Below are 23,089 nucleotides of genomic sequence, written 5' to 3'. Positions count from 1 at the left end.
TGGGCGGGCCTGGGATAATGTTTGCTCACATTGGCCTCCAGGCCTTGGTTGGGTAGGTTGGGCGGGCCTGGAGTACTAACTTCACAGCACTAACTTCTAGTTCTCCGGGGCCCCGTGGTTGGGTGGTTGGGTCGGGCCTGGGGCATCATTGTTTTGAAGACAATCTAGTCAGTGAGATTCCTTCTACCATCTGCTGCTTTTAACTGATACTAACGATAGTTTTTGACATGCCTCCATCACCTGGGTCGTATTCAGTTCGCTGGTTACTCGTGGAGGGTTCGAAGTGATAGAACATATTTGTGTCTTTATATCTTGACTAGTTGATTGTGGGTTGGGATGGATGGCGAAGTGGGTGCAAGACAATGTAATTATCCCACTAAAAATCTCGATACCTTCAATAGGTTCTTCCCTGTAAACTTTGGCTGCAAATTAGCAGCTTAACACTATATCGAAGATACGCCAACACATGAGCTTCTTACAGATCTGATCAGTCTTAGCTGGCCGTCGACTAATGAGACACGACTGCCCCTACAGGGCTATAAAAGTCCCAGCGCACAGTGTACTAGACGGCATCCACAACTCTAGTGGTACCTCAACCATGGTCGCATGAGATGATCTAGTTTCTAGGTTACAAGGCATTGACCATGGTACAAGGATATAACTCCGCCCGAAAACTGGGATACTGTATCATATCTGTTTATCTAGCATGGGGAACGGGCTTGTAAGAATTGACCTACAATAATATTCATGAATTCCAACCCTCAAGTTTTCCGTATAGATTGACCCCACGCATCGCCATTAGTAGAACTGCGGCGACGAGATTCATCTAACATACCCTTCTTGCATTATTGAACAGGGGCAGCAAACAATCAAAGAAAGTATGAGTAATGCCACATCGTATCCCATAAGTGTTCTTTTGCATGTGTATCTCCAAAGATTCAGACACACACCCTTTAGCATATCGTTATTGTATATTATTATTGAAGGAGACATAAAGATCGTTAAACTTCTTTACCAATACAACATTCACGCCTGGCTGAGCGAATATAACGAGAGAGAGCTTCATGCCGCAGCTAAATTCAACACCAAACGAGCCCTCTACATTATAACTCCATAGAATCTCCACGGGCAGGACTTAGATAAACCCAGCTTTGAAGAGAGGACGGCCCTTCACTATGCTACCGAGGGAGGGCATTTCGGCAATGTGAAGCTGCTGATTCTAGAGGGTCTGAGTGTGAACGCTTCGAGGCTTCACCATCATGCCCTCTACATTATGCAGCGAGGAGTCAAAATTCGAACACCGACTCTGTGGTGGAATATCTTGATCGAGAAAGTAGTCGACATGAACTCAGCCACTTGAGCAAGAGAGTTGCCATTCTGGTACACAGCGAATATGAAAAATGGTCTGAGTATTTTGTTGTTGCTGTGAGCTGGGTCGAATGTGCACCAGTGAAATGAACGCGATAGAACGCTCTTTCATAGAGCCAGATAGGGCTGTGACCTAAATATCTGTGGTAAAGGCCCTTGTAGATGACGGTGTAGATATCAGTGCAAGAAGTAATAGGGGTACTTTAGTTGTGTACCACGCAGCTGAAGCGGGCAAGATCGATATTGCAAAGTGGATGGTGAGTAACCGTGATTTTAGTATTGATGATGTGAATAGTTACGGCTGGACCCGTTGTTATTCGTTGCATTGAAGAATCTGGTTCTTATGGCGAGGTTTCTGGCTGGGAATGGTGCGGGTGTCGGCTTCTTCTTTGTCCAGAAACTTCATTGCTTTACACTTTGCAATAGTATATCACAAGAGGGAGGATAATGAGCTCGATGCGGGTGGACGAACCAGATATAATCCTTTCCTGGATGAGTATTCGATTCAACAAGGAGCCAACATCATGTCGTCGACGGAGGACACATCTATGAACCGAATCTATGGTGAAGACGAAAAGATGTTAGAATGGATATATGCGAACACCGATCAAGAATTTTGAGACTGGTTCAATGCATCCTTTAGATTGTTCAGTTGCATGCGATTGTATTCTAAAGACCAGGGTTCTACTGGCTGCTGGTGCGAGAAACCGAAATGGAACCGCGGCTTGAAATCGGCCGCCACAACCATCGCCCATGGCGTGGCCATTGTGTGAAAATGGGGCTGATATCCGAATCAAAGATATAATGGGGCGTAACGCGATATTTTGGATGATGTATTAGATTTGGAAGCCGAATGTTGTCAGACAGGTTCTTAAGGATGCGAAGATCTATAATTGGTCAATGGAGAATGACTTGAACTTATTGGAAGTTGCTAAGATTGTCAGGGTTATGAGAGCAGGACTACCTTTATACTTCATTTGGTTCTGGACTAGAAGGTCCCCGGTGGTGGCGGGCGTGTTATTACTGGTCAACGCGTTGAGCGCTTGACCCAGCGATATGGTATAATCGCTTTCGAATCATTTCTCGGAAATTGGTAGCTGGTCAAGAGCGCCTCGATGAACGGGAGAAGTTTTGTCCGTCGGTGATGATGACAGGAAGTGAACAATAAACGGGTAGATCCGCTGAAGAAATCAACCGCATAGCCAGTAGGGTTCAACGGATTCGACATTATACTATGATCATATCTCCATAGATAATTCATATTACTATAATGCTACTAGTATTATATACAATTCATTTAGTTAGTTAGTTAACTAATAGCGCCTGGCTTACTAAGTGATTGACTGCAAACGAAATGTAAATGGGAGCTGATGTTTGGTGTAAATTTCAAAGTTTGATCCATGTGGAAGTTGATGTTTTGAGAGTCTCGTGATGTCACTATACCAGACAAAGTTCTATAGTATACTATGCACGTCGCTGTCACAACTCTCTCCCAACCTATCGAGGTGTCATTAGGCCAACCAGATCTGACGCTTGGACTTTGGCAAACCACTGCCTATGATGATCAGTAATACGAATAGTCTAATGCGGGTTCCTTGACTTGAAAAAAGGAGGGATGTGCAAGGTGGAGATGGTAGATCCCTCGTGTCCCTAGATACTCAGCAGTTTCAAGCGCTGGTTGGGCAGGTTTTCAGCTAGCCTACGAACTGTGGGGCGTCGATCGAAACCTCAGCTCAATAATGATCGGCGTTATCACGCCTAGAAAGGGGCAGAGAACGCGAGCTTTGACGCGAGCCAGCAAGAGATCCATTAGCTCACGAAGGCGAAACTGAAACCTTATAAGGACAGATCCATCTCTCCCCAACTACGTTTTTGTATAATCTTCAAAAACCCCTTGTCGTTACGTGTTGACCATGTCCTGCCCCGAGCATAGAAAACGTGCGGAGCGTGTCATCGTCCTATGTTTCGATGGTACATCCAATACCTTCCAGGCAGATGGCACCGAAAGTAATATCTTAAAGATTTTCCGCATGCTCAAGCGAGACGATGACAACTTATGAATGTCTCTTCCCCCCTGTGCAGATGTACGGGCGTACTAACATTGAGTGCAGACTGCTACTATCAGCGTACCGCACCCCATTCTGTCGCCCTTGTAAAATATGTACTAAATCAAGAACAGCTGGTGTTGGAACCGAGATCTCTCCGACCTCTCTCAGCAGCAACCCTTTGCGACGTCGCAGTAAGCTCTTCAGCAGCAAACTTGTTGACTCGGCCTTGGCCGTCTCCTTCGACCAACATGTCCTTGGGGGGTATAGATTCCTCATGCGACATTACCGCGCCGGATCCCAGATCTATATTTTCGGGTTTTCCCGAGGAGCATACACGGCTCGCTTTTTGAACGAGATGCTGGACCACGCTGGGCTGCTGTCCGCCGATAACGAAGAGATGATTCCCTTCATCTGGGAGGCATTTTCGTCCTACAAATTGACGGTCGGAGCTACCAACTCACTCGAAAAGAAGGAGAGCGAGAAAGCCTTGAACTTTTTGAGGGCCTCCAGAGACACAGTTTGTCGCGAAGTAGATCGAGTTCACGTCCTTGGTTTATTCGATACTGTCAACAGCACAGCCGAGTTCCAGGTCAACGCAGAAGTGAAGCCGAATTCCGAAATAATCAGACATGCATTGAGTATCGACGAACGCAGGGTCAAGTTCTACCCAGTCCTAATAGAGCCCAAAAAGGAGTACCAATTCAAGCCTCATCGGCGCCTATGGCCATGGAGTTATAAAGGCTCAAAAACCTGTGGGGGTGACGGCGATCCAGGCAAGCAAGATATTCAGGAAGTGTGGTTCCCCGGCTGTCATTCAGACGTGGGCGGAGGTTGGGACTTTGCTGAAGATGAAGATTGGAGGCTGTCGCATGGGCCACTTGTTTGGATGGTGTACGAGGCTCAACACGCCGGGCTTCATTTCGATAAAGAAAAGCTCGATATACTCATGAACAGCGAGAGGCAAGTTAAGGCTGATTCTGTGAATGGAAATAGCGAAAAGCTAGCTCGGGACAGCCCTGGGGATCTTTCCAAGTCCCTTCACCTTTCGAGCACTAAAGGCGTACTGCATGATAATCTTCAAGCGGGCGAGGGCATTTCAAGCAAATCAACTCGCTTTTGGTTTCTGATGGAGCATATACCGTTTCGGCGCATGGTGCTACAGCTCGATGGCTCGTGGAAACCCACTCGGTGGCCACTACATCGGGGAAGGAGTAGAGACGTTCCGAAATATGCGCAGATCCACGTTTCTGCGATTGAACGGATGAAAGCTGACACAACCTACCGACCAATGAATATTATCCTGGAGGGTCCTGCAGATAGGAAGGGCAAAGTCTGTGCCCAGTTTGAGATCAGGGAGTGGAAAGTCTGGTGTCATAAAGGCGATCGTGTGCGAGAGGCGTATGTTCGGGAAAAGCCTAGTGTATAAGTATTTTGGAAGAGGGTCCTCTTTTGGAATATCTGTTTGCACAAAAGTGGCATTGCTCGGTTGTGAGGGACAATCAAGGATGCAGATAATGCGAAAAGCTAATTAAGACCATGGTCAGCCATTTCCTTTGCACCTATACCTTCTCCTGCCCATGTTCTCCCGATACACATTTCCGGCTGTATCAGAGCACCATTCCCTTTTCTGGATTCCTTGACGGATAGATCAGTTAGTACTAGCTTATTATCATGGGAAGATTGACCACATTGGCCATAAACAGTCAGACTGGGAAAACATAAGTCGTGCGTGGTGTTTGTACGAGGGATTTAGTGCTGTGGTCACCTTTCAGTCTAAGTCTAAACTTGGTTCCCAATGTCTGCACCAACTCTCGATCATAGCCTAAGATATCCGCCAGTCACTCCGATCTCGCGATGTCAAGAACCCTGCTGAGTCACAGCCTCACTCGGAATACGGACTCGAACTGCCGTGTTCGGTATTGACTCGGCATTGTCGGAAACACCTTATTCTAAGCGATCCACGCACCGTATCACTACAACCACGTCGTCTTCACCATGTTCTTAATCAACCCAAATAACTTCAAGTTCCTAATCGGAATTATAAGATCCCAATAGACTAGCATAACTCAAATAATCACCAACTAAACCCCAACTTCTCATTTTGCCAAAGGCATAATAACTAAACAACTAAATCACATGACCAGAACTCCCATTAATCAATCTAGATTAGATGACGCAGTAAAACTAATCCACTCACAGACCCTCAAATCAACAACGGACCTCACCCCCAAAATGACCGAATCCAACACCCCCCTGATCTTCGTGACAGGGAACAAAAACAAAGTCCTAGAAGTAAAAGCCATCCTGGGCCCTACTGCCACGCTTGAAGTCCTAGATATCAATCTCCCCGAGATCCAGGGTAGTGTGGAAGAAATTACGCGTGAGAAATGTCGCGCGGCAGCCGAGACTGTAAGATAATGGACCACTGTTTTACTGAATATTTGGATTACTCGGATCGTTTATAAAGGGATGGAGTGGGTATATGAAATAGCGGTGTTAATTGGCGTCGGGGAAATGTAGATAGGAGGGCCGGTACTGGTTGAGGATTCGGCGCTTGAGATGCGCGCGTGGGTGGGTTGCCTGGGGCTTATGTGTATGTATTTTCCCTTTACTTCCCTGTCTTTGCCCGTCTTCGTGCTTTTGGATGTAGATATTTTGTTTTCTGTATACATATGTCTAGAAGGAGAGAACTAAGGACTGATCAAACCATGTATATATAAAAGCAAAGCATTCGTCGAAACAATAGGCAACGAAGGCCTCAACAGAATCCTTTCAGCCTTTGACGATAAAACCGCCGAGGCAGTATGTACGTTCGGGTACTCTCCGGGGCCAGGGCATGAGCCTCTTTTGTTCCAAGGTCGGTTGCAGGTACGTTACTCCTATTCAACAATGTATGGAATTACTAGTATTTCGTATCTAATTTCGATTGATTAAGGGATGGATTGTTCCAGCTAGGGGCGTTTCCTCTTTTGGTAAGGGTCACTTTTCAATTGAGTAGCTTTGCTGGTGTTAACTCTGATGTTGGTAGGTTGGGAACCCATTTTTGAGGTCGAGGGGGAGGGAGTCACGTTGGCTGAGATGGAAGTTGAGAAGAAGGTAGGCTTTTCAGTTTCGATGGTATTCATGATATAGTGTAAGGAAGGGTGCTGACTGGGTAGAATGGACTTTCGCATCGGTTTAAGGCGTTGGTGAAGTTTAGGAAATGGTTGTTGGGCACTAGGGGACCTGTTTAAGGGCGTTTGGGTGATATAGATCGTTGAGTTTTTAGAATTGATAGAGAATGCATTGAGTCACCTATGTCATGCTGGTTGATATATGTTTGAGTACATGGTAGGTCGCCCGTAAATGTGGCTTTCTGAAGAGCAAGGGCGTGTTCAATGCATATGGGTTGGTATGTTATTGTATAAGTCTTATTCGGCCGATATATATCTCCCGGCTGGTAAACAAGACTACTCCAACACACTTGAACCAAATTTGGGGATCTATGAGTAACCTAACCTAATACGAGAGTGCTACCCCAAAGGTCTATACAGGCCCGCAAATGTGACCTTAGATTGAGATTAAATGATGCAATTTCAGGTGTCGCAGCCAGTCCGACCATTGCGTTATCTCCCAAGTATGAGAATAACCGGACGTGTAGCAGAACTCCGGGACGGCATTTACTAAACCTAATTGATCTACTGGCCAAAGAGACTGCTGCCCTACCCCGACCCGTGGAGTGGTGGACCCAGGATGACTCAATGAAGTTAATACAAGCCGTCTATAACTGGATAGTTCTGACATCGGCGTTGAAGGCCAGTAAGCTCGATCAAGTCGTTTCGCTTCAAGAGAGTACTTTGCTAACCTGATGGGTAATTATCGGAATGGGGAAGCCTTTTAAGGCACAACTATTCCGTAAATCCACGAAGTATATGCAAGTCTCTCAGGCCTAGAGTATACCAGTGCCGACAATCCAATCAAGCCCTTGTAGCTATAGCCTGCTAGGATTATTTGACCCTTGGGGGTCCTCGAATTGTACAACCTGGAGGGGTATAGTCGCAGTTATTCCAAAGCCGTACGCCGCCATGGGGACCAGTTGTAATGGACACGAGACTTATATCAACGCCAGCATCCTTTGGCGTCAACCGCATGGTTGAAACTCAGTTCGCTTCAACGTCTCGATAGGCTACCAAGCTTGCCATTCAACGCCAAGTTTCTCCTGCCCAGTCATTATCTCCAGCCAAGAAAGTCAAGAACGCCCAGATAGGGCTAACGGCATCACAAGCTCGCCATTGCGCCGCTCAATTCCCCATGAGGGGAAGCGAGCTCTTGGTTTAACCTAAAGGTAGGAAAAGATAAAAAGGAGGGTCACCCCCCAATCCAAGAATTACAATTCCAGCGTTGCGACCGATCGCGTCAGACTGTATCAAACGAGACACGGCAATGTTCCGGCTGTAGGAGATCGCCGCTCTCGCCAGTCGACGGAACCATGATGGCTATAGGGATGCATGGAAACGGATACGCCCTCAGCCGGAGACGAGCCTGGACAGAGCAACAAGCTCCCTGAATGGTTGTTGTCGAGGTAAGGCCACTAAACTCCAAGATGTTAGCCCCGGTGACGAATTGGGTGGGAGTGAATTGGAGAACGGGAGAGCGAAGTCGGAAGGCGCGGCCTGGGCGATAAGGCGTCAAGGCTCGAGTACTTAATCTCGTCGGCCGCTATCCTCCGATCTAGCTTGGAGGCCGACTTGTCTCTGCTAACCTTTTTTTCAATTTATTGCTCCCCTCATTTTCTTTTATTATCTTTCTTAATGGAGGGAGATATTATTGATATTAATAATGGTGTTTTAATTGTGTTCTGACTGGTTTTCATGACACAGATATGCTTTCCACTACTAACCGCCGTCCATTGTCTTTGACCCTCAGACGATGCCAAACCAACACCAACACCAAGCGAAATGAACTCGCCCTGGCGGATTAACCCGGCCGGACTCCCGATGGAACTCCGCCTCTCCTCCTTCCATTGTCGTGACTACCACCCCAGATGCCTACCACTACTAGTCGACGGCTAGCTACCCCAGCCAGGATAAGGAAATGGAATACGGCCTCAACCCCGGCTTAGAATCAGGATATTTATTACTCAACGATAGTTGGATGATTGGTCAAGTACCATGCACGACCTGCATGGCTGATGGGTCGATCGATCATTTCCCCCTCCGCCTTTCTGGGGTAGCATCGCATTGCTACGGAGTACGACTGCGGCAGAAGCAATAAACTTCGTGAACTGGGGAAAATTATTTACCGCACAGTATCTCAGCGTCCATGTGTCGCATCAACAGTGGCTATCACTTCCCATCCGGGTATTTCGACGACCTTCAAATGGGTCCACCACCGGACCTCACGCGGGGTGAACCGCCGACAATGGGATGGTTTGAACTTTTGAAGTCGCTGATAAGTCCTAGCACCTGGTCTGTCGTGCTTACGAATAAGCTGTGTCGTGCTTATCTGCCAATCTGAACGGCAAATCGACTCTGGTGAACTCCCCAGGATGGGTTTATGTTACCTAACAAAATTTCCGAATTCGGGTATACCGGTGGCGTTTGACGATTGTTAATTGAAGGCGCTTCATCAAACTAGACTAGGGCGCGTGCCGCAACCGAGGGAGGAGCTGATCAAAGACATTCTGTTGACCGACGTTGTTCGCCCCCAGTGTGGGTGCTGATAAGGGGAAAAAAACCTTGCATCATGCATTTTGTGTGCGATCACCAAAGGGGGCAAAAAGACAAAATTTAAAAATTCTTCCGCTGAGTCGAGAACATGACACGACCAATGCCAACAGATTTTTTTATTTGGTTTTATTTACTTTTTTACTTTTTTCTTTTTACTCTTGCCATCTTTGAATAGGAATTTTTTTCGACAAGGCGGCAAACTCCGACTGGTCAGTGATCTCGTGCCGGGCTTCGAGAATCCGCGCCAGAGCCAATCACAAGAGTTTCCGGCGTTCTCGACGGATGCTTAACCGTTCTTGTCATCTCTTGTCATATCTTCGCATCTCTTGTTTGGGGTTACATCCGAGGGCACGCTAACCCTTCCCCATCGTGCCCTCCATTGGTTTCTCGCCGTAATTTTGCCGGCGATGGAGCCTCCCAGCTTTTCGTTGATCGCATAGGTCGCTTCGAATGATAAGACGGTCCCGCATCGGATCCCAGACCAGGCTTTCCCACTAGGAACAGGAATATAAGGTGGCTCTCATTTCCTTCCTGAGTTCTTGACCTCGTGCGCAACCGTTGAGACGAATTTCTGTCCCGCAAAGCTATCCCCTCTGGTTTCTGGGGATATTTTTTCGCCTGGTCCTCTTCACAATGTCTTCAGATCGTGAGGTTGAGTTGTCTCAGTAAGTGTCTTCTTCTATTTCTTTAGTTCTTCCTGCACTCGTCTTTGTTCTCTACTACATGTCTTCGTTCACGACTAACCTCTATGCAGACAACAGGCCCATTACAATGCCACGGATGTAATCGATGAAAAGGACGTCCTTGAGGCGAACGAGAAGGCTCTGGGACCTACCCCGGATGGCGAAGAGCCCACTCAGGATGAAATCAAGGGCTTGCGCCATATTGCGGAGAACTTGCCCGTCTCTGCCTGGCTGGTCGCTATTGTAGAACTTTGCGAACGTTTCACATACTACGGTATGAGCGGTTTGTTCCAGAACTACGCGAACCTTCCTCTGGATGGTAGTCAAGGACGTGGTGCTCTGGGCCTCGGTCATCAGGGTGCCACTGGTCTTACCACCTTCAACCAGTTCTGGTGCTACGTTACTCCCATTGTTGGTGCTATTGTTGCCGATCAGTACCTCGGAAAATACAAGACCATCGTTGTCTTCTCCATTATCTATATGATTGGTTTGCTCATCCTGGTTTGCACTTCGATTCCCTCGTCTCTTGAACACGGTGCTGGTTTGGGAGGCTTCATCGTCGCCATCCTGATCGTCGGTCTGGGAACTGGTGGTATTAAGAGTAACGTGGCTCCTCTGGTATGTAATCACCGACGATGCTTGGATACGAATTCATGCTAATATCCACGTAGATTGCCGACCAATACAAGCGGAAGAAGATGGCTATCAAGACCATCGCCAAGACTGGCGAGCGGGTGGTCATCGATCCTGCCTTGACTATTCAACGTATCTACATGATCTTCTACGGCTGCATCAACATTGGATCTCTCTCGTTGCTGGCTACTCCCTACATGGAGAGAGATATCGGCTACTGGTCTGGTTATCTGCTTTGTCTGTGCATGTTCGCCTGCGGTTCCTGTGTGCTTATCGTTGGACGCAAGTTCTACGTCGTCCGTCCTCCCCAGGGTTCTATCATCACCAACGCCTTCAAGGCGCTGTGGATTATGGTCATCAATCGTAATATGGACGCGCCCAAGCCCACCTGGCAGGCCGAGCACGGTGGCAGCAACCCAAGGACTAACTTGCCTTGGGACGATCACTTCATCGACGAGCTTAAGCGTGCCCTGGTTGCCTGCAAAGTCTTCGCCTTCTACCCCATCTACTGGGTCGTCTACGGTCAGTTCTCAGGTAACTTTGTCACTCAGGCCGATCAGATGGAGGGTCATGGCGTTCCCAACGACTTGATGCAGAACTTCGACCCTATCTCCATTATCGTCTTCATCCCGGTTCTGGAACTTACGGTCTACCCCTTGCTCCGTCGTTGTCGCATCCAGTTCCGCCCTATTACCCGTATCGCCTTGGGTTTCATCGTCGCCTCTTTGGCTATGATGTACGCCGCTATTGTTCAGCATCTCATTTACTCCGCCGGACCCTGCTACGAGCACCCTGGCTGTGATGCCTCCATCGTTAACGGACAGACCACTGGTAACCGCGTGCATATTGCCATCCAGACCCCTGCCTACGTGTTCATCGGTCTCTCCGAGATTTTCGCGTCGGTGTCCGGTCTTGAGTACGCTTACACCAAGGCGCCCCCAACTATGAAGTCCTTCGTGCAGTCCATGTACCTCCTCACCAATGCTTTCGGTGCCGCCATTGCCGAGGCCCTTACTCCTGCTGCTTACGATCCCGCCATCTTGTGGATGTTCGTCGGTCTTGCCGTTGCTTCATTCCTTGCCGGTATCATCTTCTTCATCGTGTACCGCCATCTGAACTACTCCGAAGACGAGATGAACGCCCTCGACGCCGATGATGACGTTGTAGCTGCGGTTCAGCAGGCGGAGGGCGAGAAGAAGAAGGAGGAGAACTACTAATCTCGTTTTGTACTATAATTTTCCTTTCTCGATTTTTTTTTTTACATACATAGATACTAATCTCTCGTTCCTGACCCGTGGTCGGACATGCTTGATCTCGCGCGGGCTCGCGCAATAGCACCTGCAGAGCAGATGAGACGAGTAAGACGAGATAATGTATATACGAATCACGTTCGATCACGTTGAATCAATGAACACTTGACTCATTCCAAGAATTTGCCTCTCTCGCATCCCAATGACTCAGAGTAGAACCAGAACCAAAACCACATGAGTTCCGTCCCAAACCAAAGTCTTGATCCCGGAGCTGGTCCGATGGAGTGTGTCTCACCATGTGGACCCGCACATGTTCAAATTAAACAGACCCCGAAACGGATTAAACCAGATTAACGTGGGTGGGACCACCACGTTTTTGATGACAAGATTCCATCACAAATCCTCGTTATCTGTTAATGCACATGAGACATCTATTAAACTCAAAGTACAAAGTACTTTTGTACCCCATATCGCTCACATGACAAAATGTTCTAGTATACAATGTACATCTGTTGTACCACCTCAGCAGCTCCGAGCCGCATAAAGCAAGGAGACTAAATTAAACACCTCGCATATACACAGTAGTCCACCACCAGAATGCAAGAATCATACCATTACCTCCCCCAAGACTCTTATGAAAACCCACTCTATACCACACCATGTCGCCTAAACTGCAATCTCCCACAAAAAAAAAAAAGGAATGGCTGGTAAATAGAGCCCAGGAACTCGGAGTTCCGCCCATCCTCCGAAAACGATGACAAACATAAACATCTGATTGCCGGAGCTCCGTCCTCCGATTCCCATTGGCTCCTGGGGATTACCTGCTCCACCTCGCACAAATTAAGCTTAGTTTGGCCCTAGCATTAGTCCGCATTAGGTAGACTCGGGCGGGTGGGGATTTGTGTCGGGCTGTCTTCTCTCTTTATTTTTATTTTTATTTTTTTTTAAGTTGATTCTTTTGGGATGTTCGGTGGGTGGTTCCTGGTACCTTGCTTTAGGTTAGACGGTTGGATTAGTGATCTGGTTTGGGGGGGTTTTTATTGGTTGGGTGTTGTGTGGATTGGATTGGTTATGGGAATGGGTTGGTTGGTAAAGGTTTGAGGTTGATAAGTGAGTTTTCTGGATTGTGTATAGTACGGACTAGGGAACATTGTATATTGTGTGGTGGATTAGTGGGAGACAGGTACAAGTAGGTATAATATGAAAGCTGACGAATGTACGGTCTGTTTTGATGGTGAATTACAGATAAATTGACGGGTTCGGCATGCCTATTCTATGATCAGCACTCCCCTTTAGGAACAAGGCAGTAGTTAACGGATATGTATCAACTGGTTTCTTGACGACGCTTTCTTGACATAAGGGACGACCTTTATCTTCGTCTGTGTTTTGTGCGGTGCCGAATGGTGACTTCGATGGTTATCAATGGTGGATGGAGAGGGATGGAGACCCATAGGTTGAAAATCAAGAGGCCAAGAACGCGGATATATTTGTATATTCTTTATTGTTGATCCCAGGGGCTGTATTGAATGTTTACTCTGGTAGAAAGCCTGCCGGATATCCTTAGTTGGACGCCTACCAAGCTGGATTGCAGGTTGGAGACAAAATCAGACGTCACTCGTTGAGGGATAGAGACAAATATATGGATAGACGCGCACCGTGATAAATGCTGGGACGTGTATTGCTTATATTAGTTTTCTTGTCTAGTTAAATTTATATCAGGCTTGGGGTATTCCTTGATTCGTGCTTACGCAACGGCCATCGTCATATCGGTTAGGGTGGCTCTCCAGGGGCCATGTAATTCAGACACGACGATCCCATCCAGTAATAAGAGGGAGTCGGAGCCATACTTGCTTCGACATTCTCCAAAATACCTCGACACTTGTCATCGGGCCAGTCAAGGAGAACACTTCGAAAGTGGTATCCCCGAGCCTGATGACGGGTTGCAGAGTGAACACATCGTACGCTTTGATCTCAATTCGCTCAAAGTCAGGGAGCGGATTTTGTCTAACCTCCTCCAACTTGGGGCAGATCTTGAATAACGACCGTCCTGGCAGGATAGAATACCGTTGTCTGAGAGCAATGCTCTGACGGCCCTTTGGTCCATCGATGTCAATAAAGAGCACGGTTGGCTGAATAGTACGGGTGGCTTTGGAGCCACTGGAAGAGATTCCGATTGATTACGAATGCCTAAATGGAGGGTCGTTTGGTTCAGGTTGTTTGGCTTGAGATAGCCAGTGTTGCGTAGAAACTCGGGGAATGCTAACATGGCACAAGCTAGCACATCACCTCTTTGTCTTGTGAGTTTACGGATCATGATATTCTAGCAAGGGACATAAATACTGCATTTATACATCAGACCTCCCTGTTGGCGAAGCGAGAGCTCGGGCCACATTGTTCGTGGCAAATGCATCGGTGTCTAGTTGCACGATCATTCGATGGGACTGATAGTATCGTAACAGCCTTTCTAAGTGATTAGCCTGGCTCAGTTGCAGTGATTATGAGTGACGGAAAACACCAGCTCATCAAAAACGATTCCATATGAGTTTCCCTGGCCAGCTGGTCGTGTGACGTGGTGGTTCCTTGACAAAGGGTCTCAAAGTGACGACAATCGACATCAACATAGACCAGGACAAGTTGCAACGGTGACAGGCCTGTCTCTCAATGATTCTATATCCCGGTGTGTTGCTGAGTACCTACTGCATATGTCATTTGATGGGTGCTATCCATCTCCACCACCATGGCTTGACTGAGGTTTTCACAGCCGACATCGCTCCACGATGCTAAGACTAGATGGAGCGCGTGAGAACCTTTCAATATGTTCAACTAGCTCACTAGGATCCATGACCGTAGTATTCTTTATGAAGTCACCATATAATTTAACCATTAAGCCATCTAGGGCGATTCTCTCAGCTCCCTTTTCTCGAGGATCATGTCACGGCGGTGGTTAGGGCCTGAACGCACTCGGGTCTTAACTTGGCTCCATTTTCGGGGCTTAGCTTCGCCCTCTAATAGTTCCATTGACCAGGATGGAAGATGCACAAAGAACTAACCCTGATAGCGTGGGCTGGAGATAATCGTAATCCGACCTAAATTCCGTTTTAACCCCGCCCTAAATCATTTATATGATAGAAGTCACTGCGCTGGGGGGTATTAAGGTTGGAAATGTAAAATACCAAAACTTCATCCTGAGAGCAATAGATAACAATTACCCCTATGTATATGGCTGCCTTAAAACCCCTCCCTCCCACAGGCTTCGGTCTGCTAGGAATGACCTGGCGTCCTTTGAAGACCCCTGGTGAGCAAGCCTTTGCAGCCATGAAGGCTGCCATCGCTGGGGGTGCAACTCTTTGGTCCAGCTCCTCGATCTATGGGATGTCCCCCGAACCCCCTACTGCTGGCCTATGGCTGCTGCGGCGCTGCTTTGAGAAGTACCCGGAGGATGAGCCCAAAGTGACCCTCTTCATGCATGCCTGCTTCGACGCCACCGCCGAGGAACACGTGGGAAAGGGTAAGGTTGAGCGTCATTGAGTGCAATGAGATCCTAGGGGGTGTAAAGAAGATAGACATCTTCGGGCCCACCCGTATGGACCGGAATATCCCTTTGGAGGAGACCGTGGGGGCCTTCAAAGAACTGGTGGACGAGGGCCAAATTGGGTTTGTGGGTTGATCGGAGGTCGGAGCCACCACCATCAGCCGAGCAGCAGTGGTGTGTCATATTACTGTTGTGGAGATTGAGTTCTCTCTGTGGAGTATAGAGATTCTCACTAACGGGGTGGCAGAGGCCTGTAAGGAGCATGGTGCAGTTTTACATAGGAGCTACATTCATACATTGGTGTACTAGAGACTTGATACATTTCTTCTAGCTCGTTTCTATATGAGAAATACTTTTAGATATTCAGCCTATATCCCCCGCTGCCTACTAGAATTTTGCTGGGTAGAGCGTGGTGATATTCCTTACAAGGCCCTGGATGCGGTGGCCATACCCTTCATAGGTGAGGCTATACCGCCCCCCATATCCGGGAAACCTGCAGCAAAAGCAAAGCAACCATATGTAGCAAGAAAAGCCATATGGGGACGAGCTTCCTGATGACATCCTCAAATTTCTGAGAGAGGAAAGAAAGGCAACCAGAAAACGGAGTGGTTGAAATGGCTAGGAACGCGGATGTCAGTAGTAGAACTTGTGCCTTGACAGGTCAGTGGTGCGAGAGGTGGAGGATATTCAACGTGGTTGGTGGTCAGGGGAACCGCATTGGACGATCCGGTGATCACTGCCTAATACTAGTACTAAAGCCAGCGATCAACTACCCTAAGATAATGTGGGCTTGAAGCCATGAGCGGTGGCTTACACAGGATTATGGAGCATGAAAGGATGATACATTAGGACTGATCCATTTCAGCCTATTTGACTAATCATGGAGCCTGTTGACGATCAATACCTCGACAGATTGTTCTAGGCAACTTGATGTTGTCGGTTTCTACCTTAAGTATTCGATATCGTTTCCAAGTTCGGGTTCGGGTTCGGCTACTAGGCAGTTGCGGTCTATCAATTCTGTCGCGGAGTTCTGCAGCAGACACCCCAATGTGGTGCTTGGTACGAGTACGAGCGTTTGATCGACAGTGTGGGTCTCGCTTCGATATTGAAACCAACCTATTTGTTGATTGAGCCACTCCAACTTTACTTTGCAACGACCATTCCAATATACACCATGGCATGTGCAATAAGCCGGCTATCATTGGCGCAGAAGCTCATTAGTTCAGCAGATCATGACGATCTCAAGCATTATAAGACTCTAATCATGAGAGGAGGGCCGAGGCGGAGCAACCCAAGAAAATCCGGGGCAGTGTTGAAATTGAGGATGCCTATTCCTTAACCAGTCAGTGGATGGGTTAGAAGACTCACAAGTAGGCTTTATGTACGAGTACGAGTTGTGAGGAGATCCACAATTGCATACGACCGGAATGGTATCAGCCAGTGATATCAAGCCTACAAATAAAACAATCCTCAGTGGCTAGTGTCTCGCCAGGTCTTAGCTTACCTGGCATGAAATTGACGGTGACATTATAAGTTTGATATATGGAGCATAACTTGCTTGTGTCATGGAAAATGCTGTCTGTGCCGCCACTAGATCTTATAAATACCTTTCTGCCTTCCGATAGAGTGGCAGAGAACTGTATCCCCTGACCCAATTCATCTTGTACTAGCCGTCTTATACCTACGCGAACGAAAGCTCGAACATGAGGCTCTCTGTTATCTCTACTACATTGACATTGGCTCTGGCCTCTGCCAACCCTCACTATGGGCAATGGAAGCCCGCTGGGGCAAATGACTGTACGATGGGAGGTGTCCAAACTCTTCTTTGTGTAGTTGCTGACATGATTCAGTTCGAGGTCCTTGTCCCATGATGAACACCCTAGCAAATCATGGCTTCCTTCCCCACGACGGCAGAAACATCACACGAAACACTATCATTGAAGGACTATCGGCGGCCCTCAACTTCAACGCCTCACTCGCGAGCCTGATGTTTGACATGGCTATTGTTGTTAACCCCGAGCCCAACGCTACATTCTTTACTCTGTACGACACCCTAAAACTCCCATAAGGTTTGCCAAAACCGGTCAATCCTAACACATATACAGTGATCAACTCAACCAACACAACCTCTTAGAACATGATGCAAGTTTGAGGTAAGTTCGCATGTCCTCCTGGATTCGTCCCGTCAAAACTTTGCAACCCATTGCACCAACATACCAAAAGCTAACTCTTAATAGTCGGACTGACGCCTACTTCGGCAATAACCACGTTTTCAACGAGACAGTCTTCGAAGAAACAAAGAAGTATTGGACTGGACCCACCCTGGACGCCAATATGTTAGCCAACAGCAAGTTGGCTCGCCAGATCAGCTCTAAAGCATACAATCCCACCTATACATTCACGTCGTCGATGGAACAATTCAGTCTCGGGGAAGTTGCTGCTCCCATTATCGCATTCGGCGATATCCAAAATGGAAAGGTCAACAGAACTCTGGTGGAATATTTCTTCGGTAAGTTCATCATGTCAGTGCCGTCAGTCGCCTTTCTAATGTTGACTCGTAGAAAATGAACGTCTCCCGACTGAATTAGGATGGTCCCGACGGGAGGAAGTTGTTGGCTTGGTGGACATCACGGGCGTGACCCAGATGATTGGAAATGCTACCAATCTTATCACTCCCTCTAAGGAGTCTCGTGCGAGAAGACGCCGAGACTTGCATTCTGGTCTTGGCTTGTAAATGGAATTGTTCCTGCGATGGACAAAGGATGGCAATTTAGTGTATATAGGTCTGCTTCCTGGAGGACTGCGATAGATGGGTGAATTGGGATACATTCTACTGGCCCCCCCCGATGAAAAATGGCAACACATTGATATATTACTCTATTTGATTATCCTTTGCACGTTGCGCACCGTGCAGTAATGCGTATATGTACTATAAACTACCTGATACATACATGATGTGTACCATAAGTAAGTTGTGATACCGAGCAGCGTCACGGGTTTCGCAGCATGGAGGCCACTTTATAGCACTGAAGTGGGGTCCTCCGCCTATTTTTTATACGCAGTACGAGCATTCTTTGGATTTTTACTCGACTAAACCATGCTGATCCCGACGATCCTTATACACGATTGCACTAGCGGATACAAATACGATTCGCATAATCTAAACTGTAGACAAACCCCTTTTTCTAAAAATACCTCATTCTGGATCTCAAGAGTCAGCATATCATCACGCGAAGACCCCTGGGAAATCCGATCGCAAAGCGTACTACTCACACAATTTCTCAACAGACTGTGCAATCCTGGACCCGAAGATGTCTATTTTCGGCTTATCAGCAGTCTCACCAGAAATTATCCTAGAGATTTGTAAGCATCTGGAGAGCCCCAAAGACCGTTTGAATTTGGTATGCTGTTCGCAACTTTTTTATGACTTGTGTCTGCCGTTGCTCTACAAGAAATTACGGACTGGCGACAAGGATCTTGTTCCAATTGCTCGAGTTGTCCGTACTCTTGTTGAGAAACCGGCTCTTGCAGCGCGAGTTCATATTTTACATCTTTTTGATTGGGAGACATATATCGGATTCAATTTTGCGGAATTTGACGAGGCGCTCAAAGCGTTTAAGGAGGAGTGTGCTATGGAAAGAGAACAGGAAGATACTAGTGAGGAGGAGGCCAACGAAGGTGATGCGGATGAACACGATGCGGATGAACACGATGCGGATGAACACGATGCGGATGAACATGATGTGGATGACGATGATTGTGACAATGATAAGGATGATGAAGATTACGGAGATAATGGCGATAATGCCTCGGATAACGGCAGTATCTACTTGAAAACATTCGACTATGGTCCGCTACGTGAACAGGCAAAGCTTGTGACCCGTTCTGAGGATGAGACAGACTACTGGATGGATGAAATTGCCATCGGAAATGCCGATGCATGGGTTGCAATGCTTCTAACTCTTCTGCCGAATCTCCAGCGGCTTGAGATAGAATTCCCCTACGGGTCATTATGGGTTCGCTGGGTGCTGAAATGGGCAATAGCTGGACGTCTAGATTCTATGCCGGCTTTCAAATCACTTTCTGAGGTTTATGTCGACTGGGATAGCGAAAAAGTGAAAGCGTGTTCTAGGAACATAATGCCATTCTTTCTGCTGCCCTCGATGCGCCGGTTTTACGCCAGTAAGCTTTTTGATAGGCTTGGAATGTTTGAAGAAGCATGGGCGGATGATGATGATTTAACTGGGGTTGCTCAATTTTCTCCTGTTACACATATTGAAATTGATGAGAGCGATGGGAAATGGGAGATGTGGAAAGTGGTGGCTATCTGCAAGAATCTCCAGTCCTTCAAATACAACCACAGTGGCTGCGTGGGATTCGATCCAGGTGCTTTCTATAAAGAGCTTTTCCCACTGAGAGAGACTCTTGAGACAATATGGCTTGATATAAAGGAGGGTTCTCGTGGAGATTGCATGGAGGATTTGCACCATTGCAACGATCCACTCCCTTCCTTTAAGGATTTCATATCCTTGAAAACACTCCACCTCCGAATGAAGAACTTGCCAGGATTGAACGTCCAATCTGGGGGTAACCATGCTAGCATGCCATTTGCTGGAGCCCTTCCATCTTCACTTGAGACTTTACAAATTGCCGATATCGGAAACTTGGCTAACCTTCAGATACTTGTCCAGAAGCTACAGGATCATCTTGAACATGATTTGGATTCCACTCCAGCATTGAGAGAGATTGCTATTGAAACTTTGCTAAATTCACCGAAAATTCCAAAACTACTTTTGGATTTGGACAGAGCCTGTACAAAGGTGAATATCAAATTCTATGTGTGTGACACTCATGACGGGCGAGCCAAGTGGAGGGCTGATGGATTCACACCGTGTGTTTTGTGAGATTGATACTCTATTCTCTACTTATGGAATTCATATGTGATGCATGAAACAAAGGAGTAATGATATATTCCTATCAGTACGCAGCTTTCCCTATTCAATGGGACTTAAATCAGCAGATGAAAAGCATAATGTTATGACTTAATTAGTACTCTTTGTAATTGATATCTCGACTTGTTCATAATAATCAGATCGAACGGACTAAAGAGCCCCGTTATAACCAACACAGTAATTAGAGTTGACTTCCAAATCGTGAGCACAAAGTACACCGATCAATCAAGCACATGCCTCTAAATCCGTCATATACCTGTCCGCAAACTCCTCGAATGTAGTCAACCGCCCCTTGACGATGCTCCTTGTCCTCTCAACCAACTCCCCAGTTCCAGGCCCGAAATATCCGACTTCCTCAAAGAACCTCATCATAGATACAACTCTAAACCCCCGGTCACGCTCCATGAAACCAGCATACACATCGTCCGGAACCCGCACATACCGAATCACCTTCCCCGACGCCGCCGAAATAATCCCCACGATCTCAGAAAAGCTATATAGCCCCGTCGCAGCATAAAGCGTAGTGTCCCCCACACCCTCCCCATCCCTCAACAGGGCAGCAACATACGTCCCCGAGTCATTCGCTGCATCAATAAGCGGGACCTTCGTGTCCGGGCCCAGCACACCGGCAACGCTGTACGTGCCGTCCGTCCCCAGCCGCGGCGCCATCATAGTAGTCATATTCTGCATGAACATGCCCGGCGCAAATGATGATACTTTAATCGGTAGCGTACGCAGATACGCCTCGGCCTCGGCCTTGGAGTCGAAGACGTCCATGGCGCGACCACTCCAGAGTTTCGATGCGTGCACGGCCGTGCTGAAAATGATGCGCGTAGCGCCTGCCGCAACGGCTGCATCGCCGACGTTCTTCGTTTGGCTGTATTCGCGGCTTTTGAGCTGCTCGTCGTAGATGGTGGTGGTAATTAGGATCACAGTGTGCGCGTGTGCTAGCGCTCTGGGGAGAGAGGCTGGGTCATCTATGTCGGCTTGGATGGTCTCGGTGCCTTGGCTGGAGATCTCTTTTGCTGCCCTTTGGCTTACATCGCGTGTGATTGCCCGGATGGAGTATTGTTTTGAGAGTGTGGGATCGTGGTGGATCGTTTCGAGGATCGAGCGGCCTTGTTGGCCTGTTGCCCCGAAGATGACCAGCTTGGACATCGTTGGTAATGGTAATTGGGGCTCTGTTTTGCGTGTGTTTTGATGTACATTCTTGAGCCTCGTATCATTCATTTATAGTTCGTGCTGGATGAGTGTGATGTAATAATGACCGGTCGGTCTCCTTGGACTCGGGGATAATTCTCAGAGATCTTTTTAAGTCCGGGAGCCGGGGCTGGCTGGCACCGGATATAGTGTCGATGACCGAATTAAGTATTTTTTCGCATTTACTTTTCTGTATTAACGATTGTATATTTGTATAGTTGAGATATCCCTTGTTAGATTGTTATATCGCGCTGCTGGGGCGTTGGGTTGGGTTCGTAGGCAGTATAGAAAGTGTCCCAACTCTCTAGTCGAACCAACCACCCCCCGTATTTGACTGGGAGAATTTAGCCCCTTATACTAACATAGCACCGTCTCTTTAAAGTCTAGAATAGAAACGGGATAGATAAAAGGACAAGATACGAAGAGATACTCTCGTATCCAGTCGATTACATTAATGTATTTGATAGAAAAGATGAGAAGTCGAGAAGTATCAATGGCGAATCGCTCTACCAGGTACTGTAAACAAGAGAGTTCCTTCGAAAGAATTATCTTCTCGCAAGCATGATGTTACTTGTTCTTCAAAGGTGGAAACATGCGCTCTGGATGGATTTCTATATCACTGGGGATGCTCTATCGACGATGGAGATAAAGTACCGTAATCTCAACTCCTATGCTAGACTAGATGGCTCCATATAGCAGATTTACGGTGTCTCGCCCACTATGATTAATAAACACGATAAAGATCCTTCTTAGGGCATAGGAGTTGGGTGAGCTTTAGTGATGTATAATATCACTTAGCTATAGTATCGTGTTCACTGCCCCATGTCACCAATGACCATGGCTCTCTGCGCTCCCTCTTTTTCCTCTTCTGTGGATGGTATTTACATAGCAAGCCGGGCTACAGATGCCAGAGGCATAAAACGAACCATACAGATAAACATTGCTTTACGAGCACATATGATCTAACGCAACCTAGCCATGAATGACGTATGTCTGTAGTTCATGCATATTTCCCTCTCTATGATTAGGCCGACTATAGGATAAATTCCGCATGATCCCTGCTAATACAGCTAAGATGTATTGGAGTTTGGACCGATCTTAGCGAGAAAGCCTTGCACACCCCAACCCTAGACCTTACGCGATTGTTCAATAAAAAGGCTGGCGTGGGAAGATTTGATTATGTTACACGATCGACTGTGTATACTCAGTAGGTTTCAAAGAGAACAAGGGCTTGTTGTGGAAGACTGTAGAGGTATTTTTTAGGGATACATGTTGGTGGTGGCTGTTCGCATAATACCAACCCAAGGTGAATACCATACAAGAATACCTAGCTTGAAGGGATTATATTTATGATAATAGCCGTGAGATATAGAACGGAGATCAGAAAATGAGACAGTTTCGCTCGTCGTGCTCTCTTCTGAGGTATGGGTATGCCGACTATGCTAGATCAATGCTTAACTGTCCTCGTAAGTAACAAAAGCCGTCCAGAAATACCACAAAATCTATTAAAAGCCCAAAGAAATAGCGGTGAAGACTGACAGCGGTTAGATAATTGAAGAATGCCAGAGGTATTAAGCTAGTAGACGAAATCTATCCGTCTGTGTTGGTGGCTGCCAAGAATGGATACGGGTGAAGGCGTTCCTACTTCTGCTAAGAGACACGACAGGTGGCGGCTGCTGTGTAAGATGAGGTGTGAATATGTGCTGAGACCTGTG

At 47.2% G+C, this 23,089-nt stretch overlaps 7 protein-coding genes across 7 annotated transcripts; 6 read left to right on the top strand and 1 right to left on the bottom strand.

Annotated features, from left to right (window-relative positions):
* Nucleotides 1-3,281: 3,281 nt before the first annotated feature.
* On the top strand, nt 3,282-4,842 carry ABOM_010732 (T6SS phospholipase effector Tle1-like catalytic domain-containing protein; the record flags this gene model as incomplete). The annotated part of the gene is made up of 3 exons (XM_022537860.1): nt 3,282-3,375; nt 3,480-3,494; nt 3,548-4,842. The coding sequence occupies 3 exons, from the start codon at nt 3,282-3,284 to the stop codon at nt 4,840-4,842; spliced, it is 1,404 nt and encodes a 467-aa protein (XP_022384344.1).
* An 806-nt stretch (nt 4,843-5,648) lies between these two features.
* On the top strand, nt 5,649-6,649 carry ABOM_010731 (non-canonical purine NTP pyrophosphatase; the record flags this gene model as incomplete). The annotated part of the gene is made up of 4 exons (XM_022537859.1): nt 5,649-5,825; nt 6,352-6,388; nt 6,445-6,512; nt 6,575-6,649. 4 exons carry the CDS (start codon nt 5,649-5,651, stop codon nt 6,647-6,649), a joined length of 357 nt encoding a protein of 118 aa, XP_022384343.1.
* Nucleotides 6,650-9,757: 3,108 nt separating this feature from the next.
* Nucleotides 9,758-11,657, top strand: ABOM_010730 (peptide MFS transporter; the record flags this gene model as incomplete). The annotated part of the gene is made up of 3 exons (XM_022537858.1): nt 9,758-9,789; nt 9,879-10,425; nt 10,479-11,657. The coding sequence occupies 3 exons, from the start codon at nt 9,758-9,760 to the stop codon at nt 11,655-11,657; spliced, it is 1,758 nt and encodes a 585-aa protein (XP_022384342.1).
* A 3,252-nt stretch (nt 11,658-14,909) lies between these two features.
* On the top strand, nt 14,910-15,357 carry ABOM_010729 (uncharacterized protein; the record flags this gene model as incomplete). The annotated part of the gene is made up of 2 exons (XM_022537857.1): nt 14,910-15,198; nt 15,236-15,357. 2 exons carry the CDS (start codon nt 14,910-14,912, stop codon nt 15,355-15,357), a joined length of 411 nt encoding a protein of 136 aa, XP_022384325.1.
* Nucleotides 15,358-16,925: 1,568 nt separating this feature from the next.
* On the top strand, nt 16,926-17,956 carry ABOM_010728 (peroxidase family protein; the record flags this gene model as incomplete). The annotated part of the gene is made up of 5 exons (XM_022537856.1): nt 16,926-17,019; nt 17,073-17,265; nt 17,328-17,375; nt 17,460-17,731; nt 17,784-17,956. 5 exons carry the CDS (start codon nt 16,926-16,928, stop codon nt 17,954-17,956), a joined length of 780 nt encoding a protein of 259 aa, XP_022384340.1.
* Nucleotides 17,957-18,533: 577 nt separating this feature from the next.
* ABOM_010727 (uncharacterized protein) lies at nt 18,534-20,126 on the top strand (the record flags this gene model as incomplete). Its single annotated transcript, XM_022537855.1, has 1 exon — nt 18,534-20,126. One exon carries the CDS (start codon nt 18,534-18,536, stop codon nt 20,124-20,126), a length of 1,593 nt encoding a protein of 530 aa, XP_022384326.1.
* A 273-nt stretch (nt 20,127-20,399) lies between these two features.
* On the bottom strand, nt 20,400-21,332 carry ABOM_010726 (HSCARG dehydrogenase; the record flags this gene model as incomplete). Its single annotated transcript, XM_022537854.1, has 1 exon — nt 20,400-21,332. One exon carries the CDS (start codon nt 21,330-21,332, stop codon nt 20,400-20,402), a length of 933 nt encoding a protein of 310 aa, XP_022384327.1.
* Nucleotides 21,333-23,089: the final 1,757 nt, after the last annotated feature.

Source organism: Aspergillus bombycis (genome assembly GCF_001792695.1).
Source record: "Aspergillus bombycis strain NRRL26010 chromosome Unknown contig00137, whole genome shotgun sequence".
In the NCBI taxonomy this organism is placed as follows: Eukaryota; Fungi; Ascomycota; class Eurotiomycetes; order Eurotiales; family Aspergillaceae; genus Aspergillus; species Aspergillus bombycis.
The sequence above is the reverse complement of the archived record's forward strand: the minus strand, read 5'-3'. Positions and strand labels throughout refer to the sequence as shown.